Source organism: Erythrolamprus reginae, chromosome 3 (assembly GCF_031021105.1).
Source record: "Erythrolamprus reginae isolate rEryReg1 chromosome 3, rEryReg1.hap1, whole genome shotgun sequence".
Taxonomy (NCBI): Eukaryota; Metazoa; Chordata; class Lepidosauria; order Squamata; family Dipsadidae; genus Erythrolamprus; species Erythrolamprus reginae.
Genome location: NC_091952.1, coordinates 69982581 through 70004909, shown reverse-complemented (window position 1 = coordinate 70004909; position 22329 = coordinate 69982581). Strand labels below are relative to the sequence as shown.

The window sequence follows — 22329 nt, the reverse complement described above, 5'->3', positions numbered from 1 at the left end:
TCTCTGAGAAGAGTGGCTGGCTTCAGTACAGGCAAGCTCTTAAAAGTGGTTTCCCTGCAGCCGACCGGCAGTTCGTATTGCAATACAACTAAGAACAATAAAGGTGCTGAACTCTTCCTATACCTTGTCTCTTCATGCCCGCACAATCTAACAAGATGGTTTTCTATTTATTGGAGAAGAACATAAAACTGTTACAAGTAGATTTGGTACTGGTGATGCTCCTATACCATAAAGAAGGCAGGTCACTGATAGTGCCAATATTGAAAGAAACATTCATAATTTTACAGAAATGCACCATTTGAATATGGAATGAGAGAGACTTGAACCAAGGTAAACTGGAAATTTTCAAAATATAAGTGCATTAAATTGAAACTTTTAGAATTAAGTGAATATATCGACTGGAATATACCGCTTTAAATAAGATGACTATTTAGGGCAGGAGTATCAAACTCGTGTTGTCACTGCAGCGCCGTGTGATGTATTAGGACTTTCCTCCTCTTTGCTAAACCGGGTGTGGGCGTATTTGTATTTGTATTTATTAGATTTGTATGCTGCCCCTCTCCGCAGACTCGGGGCGGCTCACAGCAACAATAGAAACAATATATTACAACTCCAATAATTAAAAAATCATTAAAATACCCCTTATTAAAAAACAAAACATACACACAAACATACCATGCATAACTTGTATAGGCCTGGGGGGAAAGGAATATCTCAATTCCCCCATGCCTGACGACAGAGGTGGGTTTTAAGGAGCTTGCGAAAGGCAAGGAGGGTGGGGACAATTCTAATCTCTGGTGGGAGCTGGTTCCAGAGGGTCGGTGCCACCACAGAGAAGGGTCCCGCCAGACGACATTGTTTAGTTGACGGGACCCGGAGAAAGCCAACTCTGTGGGACCTAACCGGTTGCTGGGATTAGTGCGGCAGAAGATGGTCCCGGAGGTATTCTGGCCCGATGCCATGAAGGGCATACGTGACACATCTGCAGAGGTGGGCTACTGCCCGGACAGAGAGCGTAACGCAGTGGGGTAGCTAAAATGGAGCTCCATCCCAGAGCACCCAATTTGCACAGAAAGATGTTGAAAGAAAATCCTGCATAAGCCACGCCCACAGTGTTGTAGTAAAAATTTTAGTAGCCCTTCACTACGCATTTGGCCCACAAGCTGAGAGTTTGACAGCCCTGATTTAGGTCATAAGGCTTATGACGGAATGAATGATACTTAAAAAGTAAATTACTAAATATGTGTTCAAAACCTTGTTTACATCACAAAAATACATTCTGAATTCTTTTCCCTTTGACCTTTTCTATATTAAAGCATTAAAGCATAGGATTGACTTTAACTCAATAAATTATCAATTCACATATATTAAGACTACTGGCCAACTAGAAGTCTTTCTGTTCTAATCTGTTTAGAAGCAGTGGTGGAAAACATTGAATAATTTTATGGTAAATGTCAAGAGATGATAAATGCAAGAGAAGACATACTATTATATTGGGTAATGTTAATATACATTGCTAGTTCATGTATGATATGCCATATGCTGGATAAATACTCTATTGGGTGATTAAAAGACAACAATTAGAGAAATAAAGAGATCTGGGATTAGAGGAACACTTGAATTGAGTAAACACAATAATACAGGAGACAGATTAATGGAGCTTTGCAAAGATCTTTTTTGTTCATTGCTGACACCTGCTTCAAGTAATATAAATGCAAATTCTACATCAAATGAATAAAATTGGACTATATAATAGAAAACACAAGAGACAGCAGCACCATTTATTCAAGCCAAAACAATTCCAGATTCAGGTTGTGAAACAAATCATGAATTACTGTTGTCAGACCTACGGGATAAGCATACAAATCAAACACAGTAAGTATGCCAATGATGTTTGATGTGTCCATACAAAATCTGTATTTAATTGTATATGTACATTTAATGTATCCAAAGCATAACCCGAGGAATTAAATCACAATGGAAAAGAATCCCAATAATCTCAAGGACATACATAATATAACAGAGAAATGCATATTTTCAATAAGAAGCAAGGAAGGACATAGAAACATATCTTAATCAAAACTTTATTTTTTCTTAGATTTAATAATTTAATCAGATTAATCCATACATTAAGAAACATATATTTTAAGCATGTGACGTGAGCAGATGATGGACAGAAAACTCTGTGCTTGGCAAGGCTGAGAAAAGGGCAGGAAGAGAACATCAAATAAGATGAATAGATTGTCTAGAATAGATTTAGCTACAGTATCACTGAGAATTGGTCAAGATGGCAGACATTTGACCATGCAATTATCAGAGATCTACTCAAAATAATAGACTAGATAGACTGGACTGGACTGCACAAGAAAAGAAAAGAAAAAGAAAAAAAGAAAAAAAGAAAAAAAGAAAAAGAAATTTATTGGCTAAGTGTGATTGGACACCCAAGGAATTTGTCTTGGTGCATATGCTCCCTTTGTCCATAAAATAAAAGACAAGTTCATCAAGAATCATAAAGTACAACACTTAATGATAGTCCAGGTACAAATAAGCAATCAAATCATATTAGGAACCAGCAACAAAACAAGCTAAGACATCGGATGCAAAGTAATAATGAAAACAGTGCTAACAATCTACTTAACAACTGCCTTGTTTATAGGTTGTTCAAAATGATAGGGTGATGAAAAAGTAATTTTGCCGACCTGTTGCTGGCCTTTATGACTTTATGACTGAGATTTGGGTGCTTCACTGCTGTGGGCACTTACGATATTCTCAGTGTCCCACAGTAATGTGACTGCTATTTGCATGTTTCACAGCTGGTTTCCAAAAGGCAGAGTCAATTGAAAAGCTGGCGTTAAAATTGCAAATTGTAGTCATATGAAGTCTTGTTCAGTAACTTAATAAACAGTCTTTGGCTTATAACCATATCACAAGTGAAGGTATAAGTCCATTTTGGCCATGTGATGTCTCATTTAACCACAGTGCTTTTGAGACAGAGTTGTCAGTCCCAATTGTTAAGCAAGGGTTACCTGCATTTTGGTTAAAGAATAACAATGCATATTCTGGGCTAGACAAAGTATTGCCCGGACATTTTCCCATCTGGATACAATGATGGAAGATTTCCCACACACCAATTAATTGAGATGCTGGCTGTGTAGAGAGAATCTGAAGGACTTTTAAGGATGATCTCTAAATGTTTAGTCCATTATTATTATTATTATTATTATTATTATTATTATTTATTGGATTTATATGCCACCCCTCTCCGTAGACTCGGGGCAGCTAACAACAATGATAAAAACAGCATGTAACAATCCAATACTAAAACAACTAAAAACCCTTATTATAAAACCAAACATACACACAAACATACCATGCATAAATTGTAAAGGCCTAGGGGGAAGGAATATCTCAGTTCCCCCATGCCTGATGGCAGAGGTGGGTTTTAAGGAGCTTACAAAAGGTGAGGAGGGTGGGGGCAACTCTAATCTCTGGGGGGAGTTGGTTCCAGAGGGTCGGGGCCGCCACAGAGAAGGCTCTTCCCCTGGGTCCCGCTAAACGACATTGTTTAATTGACAGGACTCGTAGAAGGCCCACTCTGTGGGACCTAACTGGTCGCTGGGATTCGTGCGGCAGAAGGCGGTCCCGGAGATAATTATGTAAGTCTTAAAGCCAAGAACATGAGCCCCAAGATGGCAGCACCGTAAATTAACAGAAAGCTGACAGAATAAGCTCCACTCTTACTCCAAGGTTGCAACCCTACAGATATTGCTGCATTTCATTTCCATTGGCCTTGGCCAACACGATCAATATAGCAAGGATGCCAGGAACTATAATTTTTGTAACATCATCAATCCTCCATCCATATCCTAACCTTAGCAACAAACTTTGTAACATCTATTTCTTTGCTATTGTCTTCAAAAGTACAGGTAGCAAATAAAGAGAATTAAAGGAATCCAATATATTTGGGACTGCAGCATAATCAAGGGCTTTTGGAAGCATGATGAACTGACTGAAGACAATAGTTCCCTTTCATCTTGACATTGTTTTTTGTACACTGATTACATTTCCCATTTGTTATACTTGTATGACAACATGATACTTTAAATAGAAGCAATGAATTTGGGGTCCACGCTAGGGGCAGATTTTCACAGATTTTTCATTTGGCTCTTCCTCTGTATACTTTTAGTTACCGTAGTTATGTTAAATTAATCTCTTTTTTTAACCTCAAAGGCTTCATCCCTGGTTTGAACATCAGAATATCTATATTGCCTACTTGGAATGGCCATTTCTGTTCTCCAGCTTCTCATACCCAGCGAAGACAAATTAGTATTGTGGTATATCATGTTTTTACAACATTAAACTGAACTGAACTTTTTCCTGCCTAAACAATTCAAAGTTGATAGTTGCAACTGAATTCAGGCTTTACAACATTGCTGCAATTGTTGAGTTTCAAGACCACTTTGTCAGGTAAGCTGATTAGAAAAATATAAACATGGTGCGTGTTCTGCCGGGCTCTATGGTATGAGTCTCCCGAAAATTCAAGGGTACAAATTTCAGACACACACACACTTGAAAATTCAAAAACAAAGTTCTTTATCACAAAATTCAAAAGAAACAAAGCACCCTTTTTGTATTGCAAAGAGCACTCATCCCGGGGTGGCACAGCAGGTAGAGTGCTGTACTGCAGGCCACTGAAGCTGATTGTAGATCTGTAGGTCAGTGGTTCAAATCTCATCACCGGCTCAAGGTTGACTCAGTCTTCCATCCTTCTGAGGTGGGTAAAATGAGGACCCGGATTGTGGGGGCAAGAGGCTGGCTCTGTTATAAACTGCTATTGCTAACCTGTTGTAAGCCGCCCTGAGTCTAAGGAGAAGGGCGGCATAAAAATATAATAAATTAATAAATAATAAATAAATAAATCCCAAAACAATCTTGTAGGCTATACAATCCTCTTAATCAGCCTTTAAGTACTTAGCTAGCAGCTGTGAAGAAACGTCACAGCCCTCCTTCTTCCATGAAGTGAGACACACACACACTTTGCTCTGCTTTGGTTTCAATGTCGTGAAAATTCAACAAACAAAGTCTGGAAACAGCAAGGCAGGAAGAAACAACGATCAGATAATCTTCCACAACGGCCAAACCAGCACACTGCTATTTATATCAGCAGCTCTAATTACTGGAGCCCCACCCAAACACAGGTGGCTTCTCTTATCTCCTGTAATATTTCTTCAATTGGTCTCTTCTATGCATAATTCTGCACCTGTGTGGGTCTAACACTTCCTCATCCGAATCAACCAAAGATAATGGAGATTGGCTTCCTGGGCTGTGTGCCAAGCCCCCCTATTCCAAGTCACCCCCACCTTCTTCTTCATCTGAGGAAACTGCACTACCTGACTTGTTGGCAATAAAACAGGCCTATGATGTGTTGATGTTTCCCCTGCATCTACCTCCACATTCCTTGGGGCAGGAGCTGGGCCAGAGCCAACCACAACAGTGCGGAAAACTTAATGTTTACATTGTTAGATGGAATGACATGTAAATTGGGTCTTGCTGACTGTGTAGTGATACTAAATTGCATTAAGGACACCTCTCATTATGTTTGCTGGGAAGCAAAAGAAAACACATATTGGTAAAATCTGCAGTTTGGGAAATATACATTCTTGCTGTTAAAGTTAATTTGTTTCACATTTTGTCCATAATGTAGAAGATGGCTATTACAGTGATCCCTCAATTTTCGCAATCTCGTTCTTCGCAAAACGCTATATTGCGATTTTTCCCACCCGATGACGTCACTCTCTTCCTTCCTTTCTCATCTTTCTTTCTCTCTCTCTTTCTCTATCTTGCTTCTTCCTCTCTCACACTCTCTTCCTCCCTCTCTCATCTCTTTCTTTTCTTCTCTCTCTTTCTGTATCTCTCCCCCTCTTGCTGGCGGGCGGCAGGCGGGCGGCAGGCGGCGGGCGGGCGGGCGGGCGGCGGGCGGGCGGCGGGCGGCAGGCGGGCGGCGGGCGGCAGGCGGGCGAGCGGGGGCATCAGCGAGGAAGACCCAGGGAAGGTTCCTTCGGCCGCCCAGCAGCTGATCTGCTCGGCAGTGCAGCGAGGAGCCGAATCGGGGTGTCCCCTTTGTGTGGGCGGCGGGGAAACCCCAATTCGGCTCCTCGCTGCGCTGCCGAGCAGATCAGCTGCTGGGCGGCTGCAGCAGCAGCGAGCAGACGAAGATCGGGGTTTCCCCGCCGTCCACGCAAAGGGGAAACCCCGATTCGGCTCCTCGCTGCGCTGCCGAGCAGATCAGCTGCTGGGCGGCCGCAGCAGCAGCGAGCAGATGAAGATCGGGGTTTCCCCGCCGCCCACGCAAAGGGGAAACCCCAATTCAGCTCCTCGCTGCGCTGCCGAGCAGATCAGCTGCTGGGCGTCCGAAGGAACCTTCCCTGGGTCTTCCTCACCGCCCACGCAAACTCCACCATCTGCGCATGCGCGGCCATGAAAAAAAGGGCGTGCATGCGCAGATGGTGTTTTTGCTTCCACAACCCTACATCGCGAAAAATCGATTATCGCGAGGGGTCTTGGAACGGAACCCTCGCGATAATCGAGGGATCACTGTATTAGTTTGTAGGGACCTGACAAATAAAAGGCTTAAAGATACGTTTTTAATGAATGCATTGAAATGAGATTCTATCAAAATATTTCATGTCATTCTTCGTTTGTGCTAGGCCTTTTGCGTCCTATCAAACTGATACTCAATTATAGCTTCTCCTGCTTCTTGGATGCTTAAAGAATAATTCTACAGTATATTTTCTTTCCAGGTCTTCCTCTATGAGTGTCAAACTCAAGGCCCAGGGCAAAGAAAGCTGCTCCTGGTTTGGACCAGTTCTATAGAACCGGTAGCAGAAATTTCCCTGCACTTGCCGAAGCGAGAGCAATGGCCGGGTGGCCATGTCCCTGAACCAGCTCTAAGGGTGGTGGCTATAGCTGCCGCCATCTTGTTTTTTGCTTCTGCACATACACAGAAGCTTAGTTTTCGGCACTGCACATGCGTGATGTGCCCATGCAGCAGGGAAAGAAGTGAACCAGCAGCACGGAAAGTTAGAACCCACTCCTGGCCCAAGGGCGAGATCCAGTCTCAGGGTGGTGAAGAGCCCTTCACTCCTCCACTCGTAATAGAATATCCTACGAAAATAGACTAACAATCCTGGGCCTAGAAAGCGCCTAAAACACGATTTGAGTATTGCCCACAAGATCATATGCTGCAACGTCCTACCGGTCAATGACTACTTCAGCTTCAACCGCAACAACACAAGAGCACGCAACAGATTCGAACTTAATACGAACCACTCCAAACTTGACTGTAAAAAATATGATTTCAACAATCGAGTTATCGAAGCGTGGAACTCATTGCTGGACTCAATTGTGTCAACCCCTAACCCCCAACATTTCTCCCTTAGACTCTCCACGATTGACCTCTCCCGGTTCCTAAGAGGCCAGTAAGGGGCGTACATAAGTGCACTGGTGTGCCTTTTGTCCCCTGTCCAATTGTCTTTCCTTTCTCTCACTTATCATATATATTTTCTTTCTTTCATATATCCTCTCCTCTAAGTTCACTTTACCCTTATATATATTACTAAATGTCTATTTTCTTCCTATTTATTTGTGTATTGGACAAATGAATAAATAAAATAAAATACTTAAATCTGGACCACGTGACTGCCATGGAAAAACTGAATGGCTGCCTTGTGATGTTTCTGCCAGTGAAAACGGGCTTCCGGGTTCCATTTTCACTGGCAGAAGATTTGCAGGAGGCCATGGCAGCCAAAAATGGAGCTTGGAAGCCTGTTTTCGCTCTGGCCATTACAGGTACCGACACGAGTGACATTGAGCTGTCCACTTCCACACCGTTGCCCCCCCCCCAAAGTCAAACACAATCCTGATTCAGCCCTCAATAAAATTGAGTTTGACACCCCTGTTCTACTGTCTTTATTACCAATACTCAAATCCCTTCTTCTTTCCATTCACTTAGCATATATCCCTGCCGGTTTGACAATGACAAGTTGCAACATATTTTGGAACAGCTGCTCTAACCCTGCCCTAAGATGCTAGGTTGACTCCACCCGCTCTCTTATCCCTTCTTGTGGAATGTGAAACTTTTTTTTTTGCTCTGCGCTGGTGACACACAAAGTTTCCAAGCACGCTTCTTCCGGGGAGAGTCAGTGCAGCCTGAATTGAAGGGAACAGATGCTACGGCGATATGCGCTATGGTGCAACCTCTCCCTGGACACCAGTGGTTCTAGTCTGAAAAATGTAACTGTAATGGCAAGTTGTACAGCAGCACCCAGAATGCACCAGGGGGTTTCTGGATTTGAGCAATCAAAATATCCATGGCAAATAGTTTCTTTTTAAGGAGCCTTAACAATAGAAATGTAGTAACTGTGAGAGGGATCTTGGAGTCCTAGTGGACAACCATTTAAATATGAGCCAGCAGTGCACAGCAGCGGCCAAAAAAGCCAACACAGTTCTAGGTTGCATAAACAGAGGAATCAAGATCACTTATTTATTTATTTTATTTATTTTATTTATTTTATTTATTCGATTTTTATGCCACCATTCTCCTTAGACTCAGGGCGGCTTACAACCTGTTAGCAATAGCACTTTTTAACAGAGCCAGCATATTGCCCCCACAATCCGGGTCCTCATTTTACTCACCTTGGAAGGATGGAAGGTTGAGTCAACCTTGAGCCGGCGATGAGATTTGAACCGCTGACTTACATATCTACAGTCAGCTTCAGTGGCCTGCAGTACAGCACTCTACTTGCTGCGCCACCCCGGCTCCTTGAAGTGTTAATACCACTATATAAGGCCACACTTGGAATATTGCATTCAGTTTTGGTGGACACAATGTAAAAAAAGTTGTTGAGACTCTAGAAAGAGTGCACAGAAGAGCAACAAAAATGATTAGGAGACTGGAGGTTAAAACGTATGAAGAGCGGTTGCAGGAACTGGGCATGGCTCGTTTACTGAAAAGAAGGACTGGGAGGGACATGATAGCACTGTTCCAATATCTGAGGGGTTGCCACAAGGAAGAGGGAGTCAGGCTATTCTCCAAAGCACCTGAGAGTAGAACAAGAAGCAATGGATTGAAACTAAACAAGCAGAGAAGCCTCTTAGAACTAAGGAGAAATTGTTCTAACAGTCAGAAATTTGCCTCCAGAAGTTGTAAATGCTCCAACAAGAGATTGGATTTGTCTGAAGTGGTATAGAGTTTCCTGCTTAAGCAGGGGGTTGGACTAGAAGGCCTCTAAAGTCCCTTCCATCTATTCTATTCTATTCTATTCTATTCTATTCTATTCTATTCTGTTCTGTTCTGTCGAGCTCTCTGGTAGAATCCTCCCAAAAATTCACAGGTACAAATGTCAGACACACACACGTTTGAAAATTCAAAACAATGTTCGTTATAATGAAAATTCACTTAAACCAAGCGCTCTTTTGGTATAGCAAAGAGCACTTGTCTCCAATCAAACTGGCAATTTGTACAAGTCCCTTATCAATTCTGTGATACTTAGCTTGCAGCTGTGAGGCAATTCACAGTCCTTCTTCTTTCACAAAGTGAAACACACTTTGCTCTGGTTTAGTTTCAAAGCGGGGAAAAATCAGCACACAAAAGGTCAAAGTCAGTAAAGCAGGCACGAAACACAAAGATCAGATAATCCTCCACAATGGCCAAACCCACAGGCTGCTATTTATACCAGCCTCACTAATTACCACAGCCCCACCCAACCACAGGTGGCCTCATTTTCTTTGATAATAATCTCCCAGTTGTTGTTGCCTATGCATCGCTCTCCACATGCGTGGCTGTATCATTAACTCTTGTTCTGAATCCAAGGAGGAGCTAGATAATTGATCTCCTTCTCAGCTGTCTGCCACACTCTCCTCCTCTCTGTCACTCATGTCTTCTTGGTCAGAGGAGCCTTCATCAGCAGATTCCACCAGGGGCAAAACAGGCCTGCAGCATGTGGATGTCTCCCCCACATCCACAGTCCTTGGGGCAGGAGCTGGACCGGAGCTAACCACAACACTATTCTATTCTATTCTATTCTATTCTATTCTATTGCCTTAACAATAGAAATGTTCAACCTGAGGCCTGAGCCTACGTATACTCCCCCCCACTCCCATTCTCTACAAGAATGTGCAACATCTGTTACCTAGCTGCACCTCTTAATGGGATAGGGGAAACAAATAATTCAATACGCCAGCTGTCAGCGTTCCAACCAACATCTAAGTTTAAATCAGAGTCCAAGGCAAATACTTCCTCAAAGTTCCAATTTATTCTAAGAGCCATGTTGACACGTCTCTGGGAAAACCCGGATCTGATTTCTCCAGGATTTCTACATCCAGGTTACAGTTCATTCTCCTGTCCCACTCCTACCTGTTTGTCACATGGACCACTAATCTTCTGCCACAAGGTCCAGTGCTGACAAAAGATGACCTTGAAACTTTAAAAGGAATTTATTTTGTCTACCTCTAATGCAAATGCTCCTCCCCTCTTCCAACAGCAAGAAACATAGCCTAATGTGGCAGGCCAAAATCTCCAAGCATTCTGGCTTTGGTCTGACACCAGTCAAGAATAATTCTATTAGCTTAATTCAATAGAAATGAAAGCACACAAACAATTTCAGTATCCGGCACCCGTCCATTTCTTCTTTGCAGTGTGGCAGGTGCTAGTGATCTTTCTGTAGTCTTAAGAACAGAAAGGTTAAAGTCAGGTTAAAGTGATGAATTGTCCTCCCTGCTGTCAAGAGCCTGCTTAGCGATGGAATGTTAGCTGGTGTTTGAGACTGGAACTACAATTCAGTGCAGAGGTAAACGTGTGTAGGCTTATTGATTTCAATGGTTTTAAACAGACTTACCTCTATGTTGGATTATGGCTTATAAATTCTATCTGGACATGAAAGTGTGAAATGTATACACCTGGTTGGTGACCAAGGGATGATTCACATGACTGTCATGGCAAAACTGTGGGATGAGGAGGAGTTAATACCCTCCCTTAGAAGTTACTCCAATATTTGCTTAGGGTGGAACATATTGCAGGCTTTCCCAACAGGATGCTCTTCAGATGAGTTGAAATTTCAATTCCTAAAATTCCCAGCCAGTGTGGATGAAGCAGCAAGTCCCAATTCATCAATTCATTCATTCCAAGGTGTGGAAAGCTGAGATACATTATATAAATTTTATATTTCAAGCATTTCCACAATATCATAGTACAATAAAGTGAGATTTCAGAAATTTTCCTTCTCCCATCAATTTCTGAATAGGCATGTTTGTCAAGTCTGTGGCTAGGCTATATACTTTATTTTCTCCCAAGTAGAGGAAAAGAAAACAGACTAAAGTTGGAAAGTTTCATGGCCACCAAAATCCTACTGGCAAATGCTTGCTCTCTGTAAACCGCTTAGGGAACGCTGTAAAGCACTACGAAGCTGTATATAAATCTAAATGCTATAAATGCCATTGCTAAATATTTTATTTATCTATCTATCTATCTATCTATCTATCTATCTATCTATTTATTTATTTAGTACAATACATAATACACATTGAAGAGAATAGATATGTAGTAATATAACTAAAGAAATGAATAGAAGAAAAGATATAAAAGTATAGGTGAACAAATTTGAAAGGAAGAAAAGATAAATGAGATAAGGAGAGAGAATTGGACAGGGGACGGAAGGCACACTGGTGCACTTATGCACGCCCCTTACTGACCTCTAAGGAACCTGGAGAGGTCAATCGTGGATAGTCTAAGGGAAAAATGTTGGGGGTTAGGGGTTGACACTACTGAGTCAGGTAATGAGTTCCATGCTTCGACAACTCGGTTGCTGAAGTCATATTTTTTACAGTCAAATTTGGAGCGGTTAATATTAACTTAATATCCTACTGGTAAGAGCCTCAGTGGTGCAGTGGTTAGAGTGCAGTATTGCAAGCTACTTCTGCTGATCACCGGCTGCCAGCAGTTTAGCAGACCAAATCTCAGTAGGCTCAAAGTTGATTCAGTCTTCTATCCTTCCAAGGTTGATAAAATGAGGACCCAGATTGTTGGGGGCAATATGCTTACTCTCTGTAAACTGTTTAGAGAGAGCTGTAAAGCACTGTGAAGCAGTATATAAGCCTAAACGATATGCTATGCTATGCTATGCTAAATAGATCTGACTCTAGATAGGAGACCTGCTATTTCTCTTCTTTTTCCAATCCATTGCCCAAAATTGATCTCCATGCATGGAAGTGGCCCACCTGACTCAGCCTATGGCAGAGTGATTTGTAAGAGAAATCACTGAGGACTGCTGTCAAAACTCAACTGCAAACTATTGAGACCCATCTGAAATCAAGTCCGAAAACATGGCTCCAAATCTATTGTGGTATAACAGGTTCATAAAATAATGAATAATAATGCCCAGTTTTCTAAGTGTATTAGAACCTGAGTTCAGAAGTTCATTGGTGTTGGTTATGACCTATAAAACCCTTCATGGCATCGGACCAGAATATCTCTGGGACCGCCTTCTACCGCATGAATCCCAGCGACCAGTTAGGTCCCACAGAGTTGGCCTTCTCCCGGTCCCGTCGACTAAACAATGTCATTTGGCGGGACCCAGGGGAAGAGCCTTCTCTGTGGCAGCCCCAACCCTATGGAACCAACTCCCCCCAGATATCAGAGTTGCCCCTACCCTCCTTGCCTTTCATAAGCTCTTAAAAATCCACCTCTGTCGTCAGGCATGGGGAAATTGAAATATTCCCTTCCCCTAGGCTTATAAAATTTATGTATGGTATGACTGTATGTATGACTGATCTCTTAAATTGGTTTTTTTAGATTTTTTAATATTAGATTTGTTTACGTTGTCTTTTTATTGTTGTTAGCCGCCCTGAGTCTGCGAAGAGGGGCGACATACAAATCTAATAAATAAATGAATGAATGCATAAATAAATGAATGAATGCATAAATAAATGAATAAATAAATAAATAAATAAATAAATAAATAAATAAATAAATAAATAAATAAATAAATAAATAAATAAATAAATAAATAAATAAATAAATAAATAAATAAGGGTATCCAAGAACTGTTCTTCACAATACAGTATATCTTAATTAGGGGGAAAAATCACTTACAATTCTTTGTTGTCCCAAGACCTCTGAATGACATGCTTGTGCTTAAATATTATGCACTTGTGTTCAACTATTTTTCATACACTGTGGGATTCATTACTCTAACATTTCCTACAGCATCACAGAAATTTAGTTCTTGCTCAATGTACTCACGTGAAAAAAAGGAGTGAGGATATCAGTTGTTAATAATGGATGTGGATACTTTGGATAGGTGATGGGTGAGGAGACAGGTGGCTGATCTGGCCCAGAGAAATGCAGGAACCTGAGTGCTGTATTGCAGTCACCAGAAACTAAAGGAATGGCAGCTGTCTGGACAGTGAAAATATCTGAGATCTAAGGAGAAAATAAAGAGAAAATCTAAGGGAAACTCTGCCCTCGGGCTTAGATATGATTGTAAATGTTAAGACACTTAAGTAGTCATGTAAAATGTTTTTAACTCAATATGTTGTTCTTAAGTCAAAGTGTTACTAATTTGGTACTTCATAGATTACTCCCCGCACGCAGCTGTTACCTGCAATTTGCAATTTATTATGGGGAGAACTGTTTCCAAATGTACAACAGACTGTAATCTGATGATAATAATTGAAAAGAGCTAAGGAAGGGGAAATGAGCTGGGCTAAAATCGTCTTACAAGCTGGCCCTCCCTTTGAAACTGAAAATGAAAAAGAATTTTGGCCCAGTAACAGTGCTATCAAACTGAGTAGACATAAGTAGCAATAACAATAGCATTTAGACTTATATACCACTTCATAGTGCTTTTACAGCCCTCTCTAAGAGGAATCAGGATATTGCCCCAAATAATCTGGGTCCTCATTTTACCCACCTTGGAAGGATGGAAGGTCGGTCTCGTTAAAAGAAAACCAAATTAAGATGTTCTATAGGTGTTCTATAGGAGGAGTAGGATAGCGAAAATGTTCCCTAAGACCTCTCCACTATGTTGGACATGTAAGAAAGAAATAGGTTCCTATTATCATCAATGGTGGATGTGCAGTAAAGTTAAGCTTTATTGGAAAATGATAGAAAGAATAATAAAAGAAATAGTAACGCAGGAGATAGAAAAAACCCCGGAATTTTATCTACTGGGTATAAGTAATCAGAAATATAAGAAAGAAATTTTACATTTAGTTATTCATATTTTGACAGCGGCCAGGATAGTATATGCGCAAAATTGGAAAGGGGAAAATATTCCCAAAGAAGAGGAGGTTATTAAGAAAATATTAGATTGCGCTGAAATGGATATGATGACAAGACGGTTAAAAGACCAAGAGGAAACAGAATTTTATGAGATTTGGAATAAAGTGTATATATGGATAAATAAGAAGAAGTAAAAGTAAAAAGAATAGGAGAATTGTAGAAGTATGGATATGATTTAAACTTTGTGTTGGGTTTAGTTTATATATGAAGATTTATTATATAAGTTTAAACAAGTTTCTTCTTTTCATTTAAAGTAATAAGTAGACTTAAAGTATTAACAATGTATTCTTTTTTCTGTATGGAAATTCAACTTCTAGAATAAGTGGGGAAGTTGCAACCCCAACTTTATGTTAAATGTATGTTTGTCAGTTTTGTCCATTTTATGAAAATTAATAAAATTTATTGGGGGGGGGGGAAAGGAAGGATGGAAGGCTGAGTCAACCTTGAGCCGGTAGTGAGATTTGAACTGCTGAACTACAGCTAGCAGTTAGCTGAAGTAGTCTGCAGTGCTGCACTCTAACCACTGTGCCATCCTGGCTCTGTAGGGGAATGGTTTATTATACTATTTTGTATCATACTTTATTTAGGTAATCCTCAAGTTATGACCACAATTGAGTCCAACATTTATGTTACTAGGTGAAACATTTATTGTGAGTTTGCCACATTTTACGACTTTTCTTGCTACAGCTGTTAAGTGAATTGTTGCATTTGTTAAGTTAGTAACACTGTTGTTAAGTGAATCTAGCATTCCCATTGACTGCTTGTCAGATGGTCACAAAAGGGGGATTACAGGACACGAGGACACTGCAGTACTCATAAACATGAACTAGTTGCCAAGCATCCAAATAACCCACTACTAGATGTGACCTTCCAAAAACAGTCTGGAAGCTGGAGTTTGGAAGAATATTATAGCAGACTTGGATACAGGAGCAGACCAGGGGTGGGTTCCTTCCAGATTGGACTAGTTTGCCCAAACCAGTAGCGACCTGCTGGTGATGTCACAATGTCCATGGGTGCCACCATCTTTTGATCACATGAACATGGGAGTCCTCAGAGAGGAGTGGCATACAAGTTCAACAAACAAACAGACAGACAGACAGACAGACAGACAAACAAACAAACAAACAAATGGGAAGGCCACAATGGTCATGTAAAAAATAGTCATAAGTCACTTTTTTAGTGCCATTGTAACTTTGAACGGTCACTAAATGAACTACAGAGTTGGCCTTCTCCGGGTCCCGTCGACTAAACAATGTCGTCTGGCGGGTCCCAGGGGAAGAGCCTTCTCTGTGGTGGCCCCGACTCTCTGGAACCAGCTCCCCCCGGAGATTAGAACTGCCCCCACCCTCCTTGCCTTCTGTAAACTCCTTAAAACTCACCTCTGCCGTCAGGCAAGGGGGAATTGAGGCATTCCCTCCCCCAGGCCTGTACTATTTATGTATGGTATGTCTGTGCGTATGTCTGGTTTAATAATGGGGTTTTAAAATATTTTTTAAATTTATTGGATTTGTCATGAATTGTTTAATTGTATGCTGTGAGCTGCCCCGAGTCTGCGGACAGGGGCGGCATACAAATCTAATAAATAAATAAACTAAATGAACTGTTCTAAGTCCAGGACCACTTGTATATATGAAGCTGCTGGGTGAGGATATACAAAACATTGAGGTGGCATGTCATTGACTCGTCAGTATGTATTTTTTAAACCAAATAAATGTAATTATTTTAAATGAGAGTCTTGGAGACTGGGTCAAATGGTTGACAAACTAAATTTGGATTGTGGAAATGACATTGGGTGAAGAACAAAGGCTCTGGGAGTGAATCACCTCTCTTAAATGCAATCTTAGTCATCATGGTCAATGATGAGGAATTTGGAAGTTGCAGCAATGTCTACAAGAACATAACCCTGATCAATCTGTTTAAATGATATACCTCTATGAGAAAGTTCATGCCTGGTCAGGATCTACGACATGACATTGAAGGCAAGCAGTTGGAAGGCCAAAGTCTCTAACTCCAAATGATGGCTTATCTGACAGGCTAGTTCCAGATTTCACAGACAGTCAAATTATTAATTGCTTAGTAATCCAGAGAATAACTAGTAATGTGACCAGCGGTGGGTTGCCCCTGATTTGACCCAGTTCGGCAAACTGGTAGTGGCAATGGTGGGAGGCTCCGCCCACCCACCCAGGATGGTCCGCCCAGCCACCCAGGAAGGTCTGCCCACCCAACCACCCAGGATGCTTCTCCACATAAACTGGTAGCAACAGGATTTATAACCCGCTACTGAATATGATCTTCTTGAAAACAGTCTGGAATCTAGAATTTGGAAGAATATTATAGCAGACTTGCATACAGGAATAGAGAGATGAAAACATTTCTCCAGAATATCTCCGAGACCACCTTCTGCCGCACGAATCCCAGCGACCGATTAGGTCCCACAGAGTGGGCCTTCTCCGGGTCCCGTCAACTAAACAATGTCGGTTGGCGGGCCCCAGGGGAAGAGCCTTCTCTGTGGCGGCCCCGACTCTCTGGAACCAACTCCCCCCAGAGATTAGAATTGCCCCTACTCTCCCTGCCTTTCGTAAACTCCTTAAAACCCATCTTTGTCGTCAGGCATGGGGGAACTGAATCACCTCCCCCGGGCATGTACAATTTATGCATGGTATGTTTGTGTGTATGTTTGTTTAGTAAATGGGTTTTTTTAAATATTTTAAATTATATTTAGATTTGTCATGAATTGTTGTATCCTGCTGTGAGCCGCCCCGAGTCTGCGGAGAGCGGCGGCATACAAATCTAAATAATAAATAGTAAATAAATAAATAAATACAATTTCTAGACTCTTTCCAAATTTTGGAATAACCAAACTACAAATAATACCTTTTTTCAAACAACCATTCATATTTTAAGATTATTAGAATGTGAGGTCTTTAGTGTAAGATACCTTGAAATTCTAAGATGAGATCCAATCAACAAATTAGCAAACAAAGAAGCGTTTTTCAAACTGTATTGTGGTACTTAAAGTCCCTTGACTTGTTCTGTTTTTGAATGAGTCATTCATTTCATAAAACCTTTGTCAAAATAGGAAAATAGTTCCCTTCTTCAGTTTAGAACCCAACAGTGGCCAATGATCCAGGCTGTTCGTCTCCCATTCTACCAATTCTGCCTCATGAACCACTGTTGAACGTACTGCATTATGGATGATGTTTATATAATGTTTATTTTATTCCTTAATTTGCTTATTGGACTGAGTTTATATGCAGTTGCAGTCTTGAAGAACTCTGAATGGCACACATCCCATTAACTGTATGTCAGTTTAAAAAGCAACAGTGCAGTAAACAAAAAATATATCAAACATCATAAATGTCAGCCTTCTGAGATAGGTCAGAACAGGAAACAACAGACCAAAATTACAGGTAGTCCTCAACTTACAACAGTTTGTTTAGTGACCTTTCAAAATTACAACAGCAGTGAAAAAATTATTTATGACCATTTTTCATATTTATGACTATCGCAGCATTCCCATGGTCATGTGATTTAAATTTGGATGCTTGACCTTTGTGATCTCATTAAAAGCAACTGTGTTCTCTTCGCAGATGATGTAAAAATCTTCAACACCACCGATAACACAACTACTCTCCAAAAAGACCTAGACTCTGTTTCTGATTGGCCTAACACATGGCAACTCCAAATCTCAACCAGCCCTGCACATCGGCAAAAAGAATCAGAACTCCAAATACAAACTGAATAATCAAATTATCACAGATAACCCCCATTCGGTTAAGGACCTAGGAGTACTAATTAGACCTAAGTGCCAAAGCCCACTGCAACAACATCGCCAAGAAGGCTTCAAGAGTTGTTAATCTAATCCTACGTAGCTTCTGCTCTGGAAATCTCACACTACTTACCAGAGCATACAAAACATTTGCCAGACCCATCCTGGAATACAGCTCATCTGTTTGGAACCCATACCGCATCTCAGACATTAGCACCCTCGAAAATGTCCAGAGATACTTCACCAGAAGAGCCCTGCATTCCTCCTCCCGTAACAGAATATCGTATGAAACTAGACTTACAATCCTGGGCCTAGAAAGCTTAGAACTAAGACGCCTTAAACATGATCTAAGTACTGTATTGCCCACAAGATTATATGCTGCAATGTCCTGCCTGTCAATGACTACTTCAGCTTCAATCACAACAACACAGGAGCACATAACAGATTCAAGCTCAATATCAACCGCTCCAAACTTAACTGTAAAAAATACAACTTTAGTAATAATTAATAGTAATAATAATAATTTATTAGATTTGTATGCCGCCCCTCTCCAAAGACTTGGGGCGGCTCGCAACAATAATAAAAAACAATATAACAAATCTAATATTAAAAGAGAAAAGACATAGTAATCGAGTTGTTGAAGCGTGGAACTCATTACCGGACTCTGTAGTATCATCCCCTAACCCCCAACATTTTACCCTTAGACTGTCCACAGTTGACCTCTCCAGTAAGGGCCGTGCATAAGTGCACTAGAGGGCCTTCTGACCCCTGTCCTATTGTCTCTCCTATATCCCATATATCTTCTCTTCTATCCCTATATCTTTCTTCTATTCTCTTGTTGATTATTTTATCCTATACTCTCTCTTCTATTCTTTCTCTAATTCTATTTCCTCGAGGGCGTCCTCTATTACCTTCATTGTGTATTATTGTGTATTGGACAAAATAAATAAATAAAAATAAATAAATATGTACAATGGTTGCAGTCTACTTGTGTTTCTCCTCTCCTCTCGGTGAGTCAAGGAAGAGTCAGCACCTCAATCTCCCCTGAATACTATTTTCCTTTTCAGGCTTTTTTTTTACATAGCAGCTTCCAAATATTTGCTTCAAGGTAATTTCTCAGGTTGTTTATACTAATCAGTCAATTTTGCACTTGGAACATTAATCAATCTGCTAAGTCAGTCTTCTATTCCCACCATTTTATTCTTCTAGTCCTACTAGAATAGCCATGTTTTAATGACTTTTCTGAAAACCATGAGGGCAGGAACTTTGGATTGCAGGGAGACAGTTCCAACTTTGGGTGCAGGGAGACAGTTCCATAGAATGCTGTTCTATTCTATTAATTCCATTTTATGAAGCAGCTGCATTAACTGGATTTATTGCAATTGAGGTGGCCTTATAATCTGTGGATGTTATGTCACACCATTCCCAAGATTGCTGTCATTGAGATATATTACAAATACTGTAAAATATATTAACCAAGCAACTAGCCTAATCTTTCCTCCCTGACCCAAGGCTCTGGAATGAACTCGGCTTTTGAATGCAAGACATGCTTTGGGTCCTGTCCCACACAACTGAGGACATTGTAAACAGACAGAGTCATGCTAGGATTCCCAGCTGTTATGTTGTTGAATGTGCCAAGGAAAGGCTACTAGTCTGAACTTCCAACATATGCTCTGGCTCCAGACTCATTATTATCATCACACAAGCCAGGACATTCTCTGCTTACCAATAATTGTCTTGGGACCACTTACTGGCTTGGGCTTCTCAGCTGTAAATTGTTCTTTTACAAACTTCTGTTTGTAAATCTGTTTACAAATCCTTCTTTGTGTCTTCTCTCTGTCCCTGGTTACCCTATCATTGAATGATCTTCATTCTATAGCCCTTCTCATGACAGAACCATTACACACACACATCTATCTATCTGTCTATCCATCCATCCATCCGTCTGTCCATCCATCCATCCATCCATCCATCCATCCACCCATCCACCAACCCAACATCTATCTATCATCTATCTACCAATATCTCTCTACCGGTATCAGTTATAATTAAAATGATGGAGACTCTACTCAAAAAGAGGATAAATCAGCACCTAAAAAACAATGACTTATTGGACCCAAATCAGCATGGCTTTACTGAAGGCAAATCTCATTGATTTCTTTGACTATGTCACAAAGATGTTGGATCAAGGTGGTACCGTGGATATTGCCTATCTGGACTTCAGCAAAGCCTTTGATACGGTTCCACATAAAAGCCGATAGATAAATTAGTGAAGATTGGACTTAATCCTTGGATAGTTCAGTGGATTTGCAGCTGGCTGAAGTGCAGACATCAGAGGGTTATTGTTAATGGCGAGTATTCTGAGCAGAGACAGGTTACAAGCGGTGTGCCACAAGGGTCTGTTCTGGGTCCTATTCTGTTTAATATGTTTGTGAGTGACATAGGGGAAGGTTTGGTAGGGAAGGTTTGCCTATTTGCCGATGACTCTAAAGTGTGCAATAGGGTTGATATTCCTGGAGACGTCTGTAATATGGTAAATGATTTAGCTTTACTAGATAAATGGTCAAAGCAATGGAAACTGCAGTTTAATGTTTCCAAATGTAAAATCTTGGGGAAAAGGAATCCTCAATCTGAGTATTGTATTTGCAGTTCTGTGTTAGCAAAAACTTCAGAAGAGAAGGATTTAGGGGTAGTGATTTCTTACAGTCTCAAAATGGGTAAGCAGTGTGGTGTGGCGGTAGGAAAAGCAAGTAGGATGCTTGGCTGCATAGCTAGAGGTATAACAAGCAGGAAGAGGGAGATTGTGATCCCGCTATATAGAGCGCTGGTGAGACCACATTTGGAATACTGTGTTCAGTTCTGGAGACCTCACCTACAAAAAGATATTGACGAAATTGAACAGGTCCAAAGATGGGCTACAAGAATGATGAAAGGTCTTAAACATAAAACTTATCAGGAAAGACTTAATGAACTCAATCTGTATAGCAGGGGTCCCCAAACATTTTACACAGGGGACCAGTTCACTGTCCCTCGGACTGTTGGAGGGCCGGACTATTAAAAAAACTATGAACAATTCCCTATGCACACTGCACATACCTTATTTTAAAGTAAAAACAAAATGGGAACATACTATTTAGAGGGGGGGAAGAAGTCTGAAATTCATATATGTTTATGTTTTGTTTTTAATTTTCTTTTGTTAACATCTGATTAGCTATAAAAGGTTTTCTTGACTTAAAGAAAAATGTACAAAGAAAGAAGGAAGCACTTTGGCATAATGGGTAATAAGTTAGAAATATAATTGATGTTGTACTTTTGAAGGAACATTAAGGAGGAAATTTAATTAAAAGAAAATGAATGTAACTGGATGACAAAATTAGAAAAAAAACTTTTTTGATGATTGATATTAGTTACTAATACCACATTTTTTTCATTGAAAATTAGATGGTACACTGTGTTCTTTGAATGTATGCTAAGAGAAAATTTATAAAAAATTAACCCCCCCAAAAACAGTCCTTCCTTCCTCTGTCCCTCCATTCATTTCATTCTTCCTTCCCTCCCTCCCTCCTTCATTCCTCTCCACTTCTATTTCCCTCACCCTCTTTCCCTTTTCTTTCTTTCTCTCTCTCTTTTCCCTCTCTCTCACAAAACTTCTGTGCCCGGCCATGAACTTGAGGGGGTGCGTCTCTCTCTCTGCTGAAAAAATGAGACTCCCCACAAGTCAACTTATGGGAAAGGTGGAGAGAGGGTGACAGCTCTGGTGTAGGCACAAGTCTATGCCACTTTTACCCCAGGGCGCTGCTTGTGCGCACAGGCGGCAAGGCCATCCAACCGCTGCCTCTTGTTTCCTGGGGGGGGGGGTTGCTTCCTGTTTCTTCCTGGTGGTGGGAAGAATATCGGTAGTAGTGGGTGGGGCGTGGTCCCCAGACACAGACGGAGAAGCTGGGCGGGGCTCAGAGCCCACGGGGGTTTCTCCCGGCTGACAGCAGATCAGCTGTTGGGCGGGAAAAATGGCGCCAGCTCTAGGAGTTTGTTTTTTGCCTGCGCACCCATGTGACCACACAGGCTAGAGGGAACAGTGGCCAGGAGCACAGGATACGGACGCATCCTGTGCTCCTGTCATCACCTGCGGGCCGGATAAATGCCCTGAGCAGGCCACATGTGGGCCCCGGGCCTTAGTTTGGGGACCGCTGCTGTATAGTCCGGAGGACAGAAGAAAAAGGGG

At 41.1% G+C, this 22329-nt stretch overlaps 1 protein-coding gene across 1 annotated transcript in view; it reads right to left on the bottom strand.

The window, feature by feature from the left end:
• Positions 1 to 2129: 2129 nt before the first annotated feature.
• LOC139165332 (uncharacterized) overlaps positions 2130 to 22329 on the bottom strand; it is a 43595-nt gene continuing 23395 nt past the window's right edge. Inside the window, exons 6-7 of the mRNA XM_070748530.1 lie at positions 13298 to 13477; positions 2130 to 2198 (exon numbers count right to left, since the gene is read on the bottom strand). Coding sequence (XP_070604631.1) covers positions 2130 to 2198; positions 13298 to 13477 — 249 coding nt within the window. The remainder of the gene's footprint in view (positions 2199 to 13297; positions 13478 to 22329) is intronic.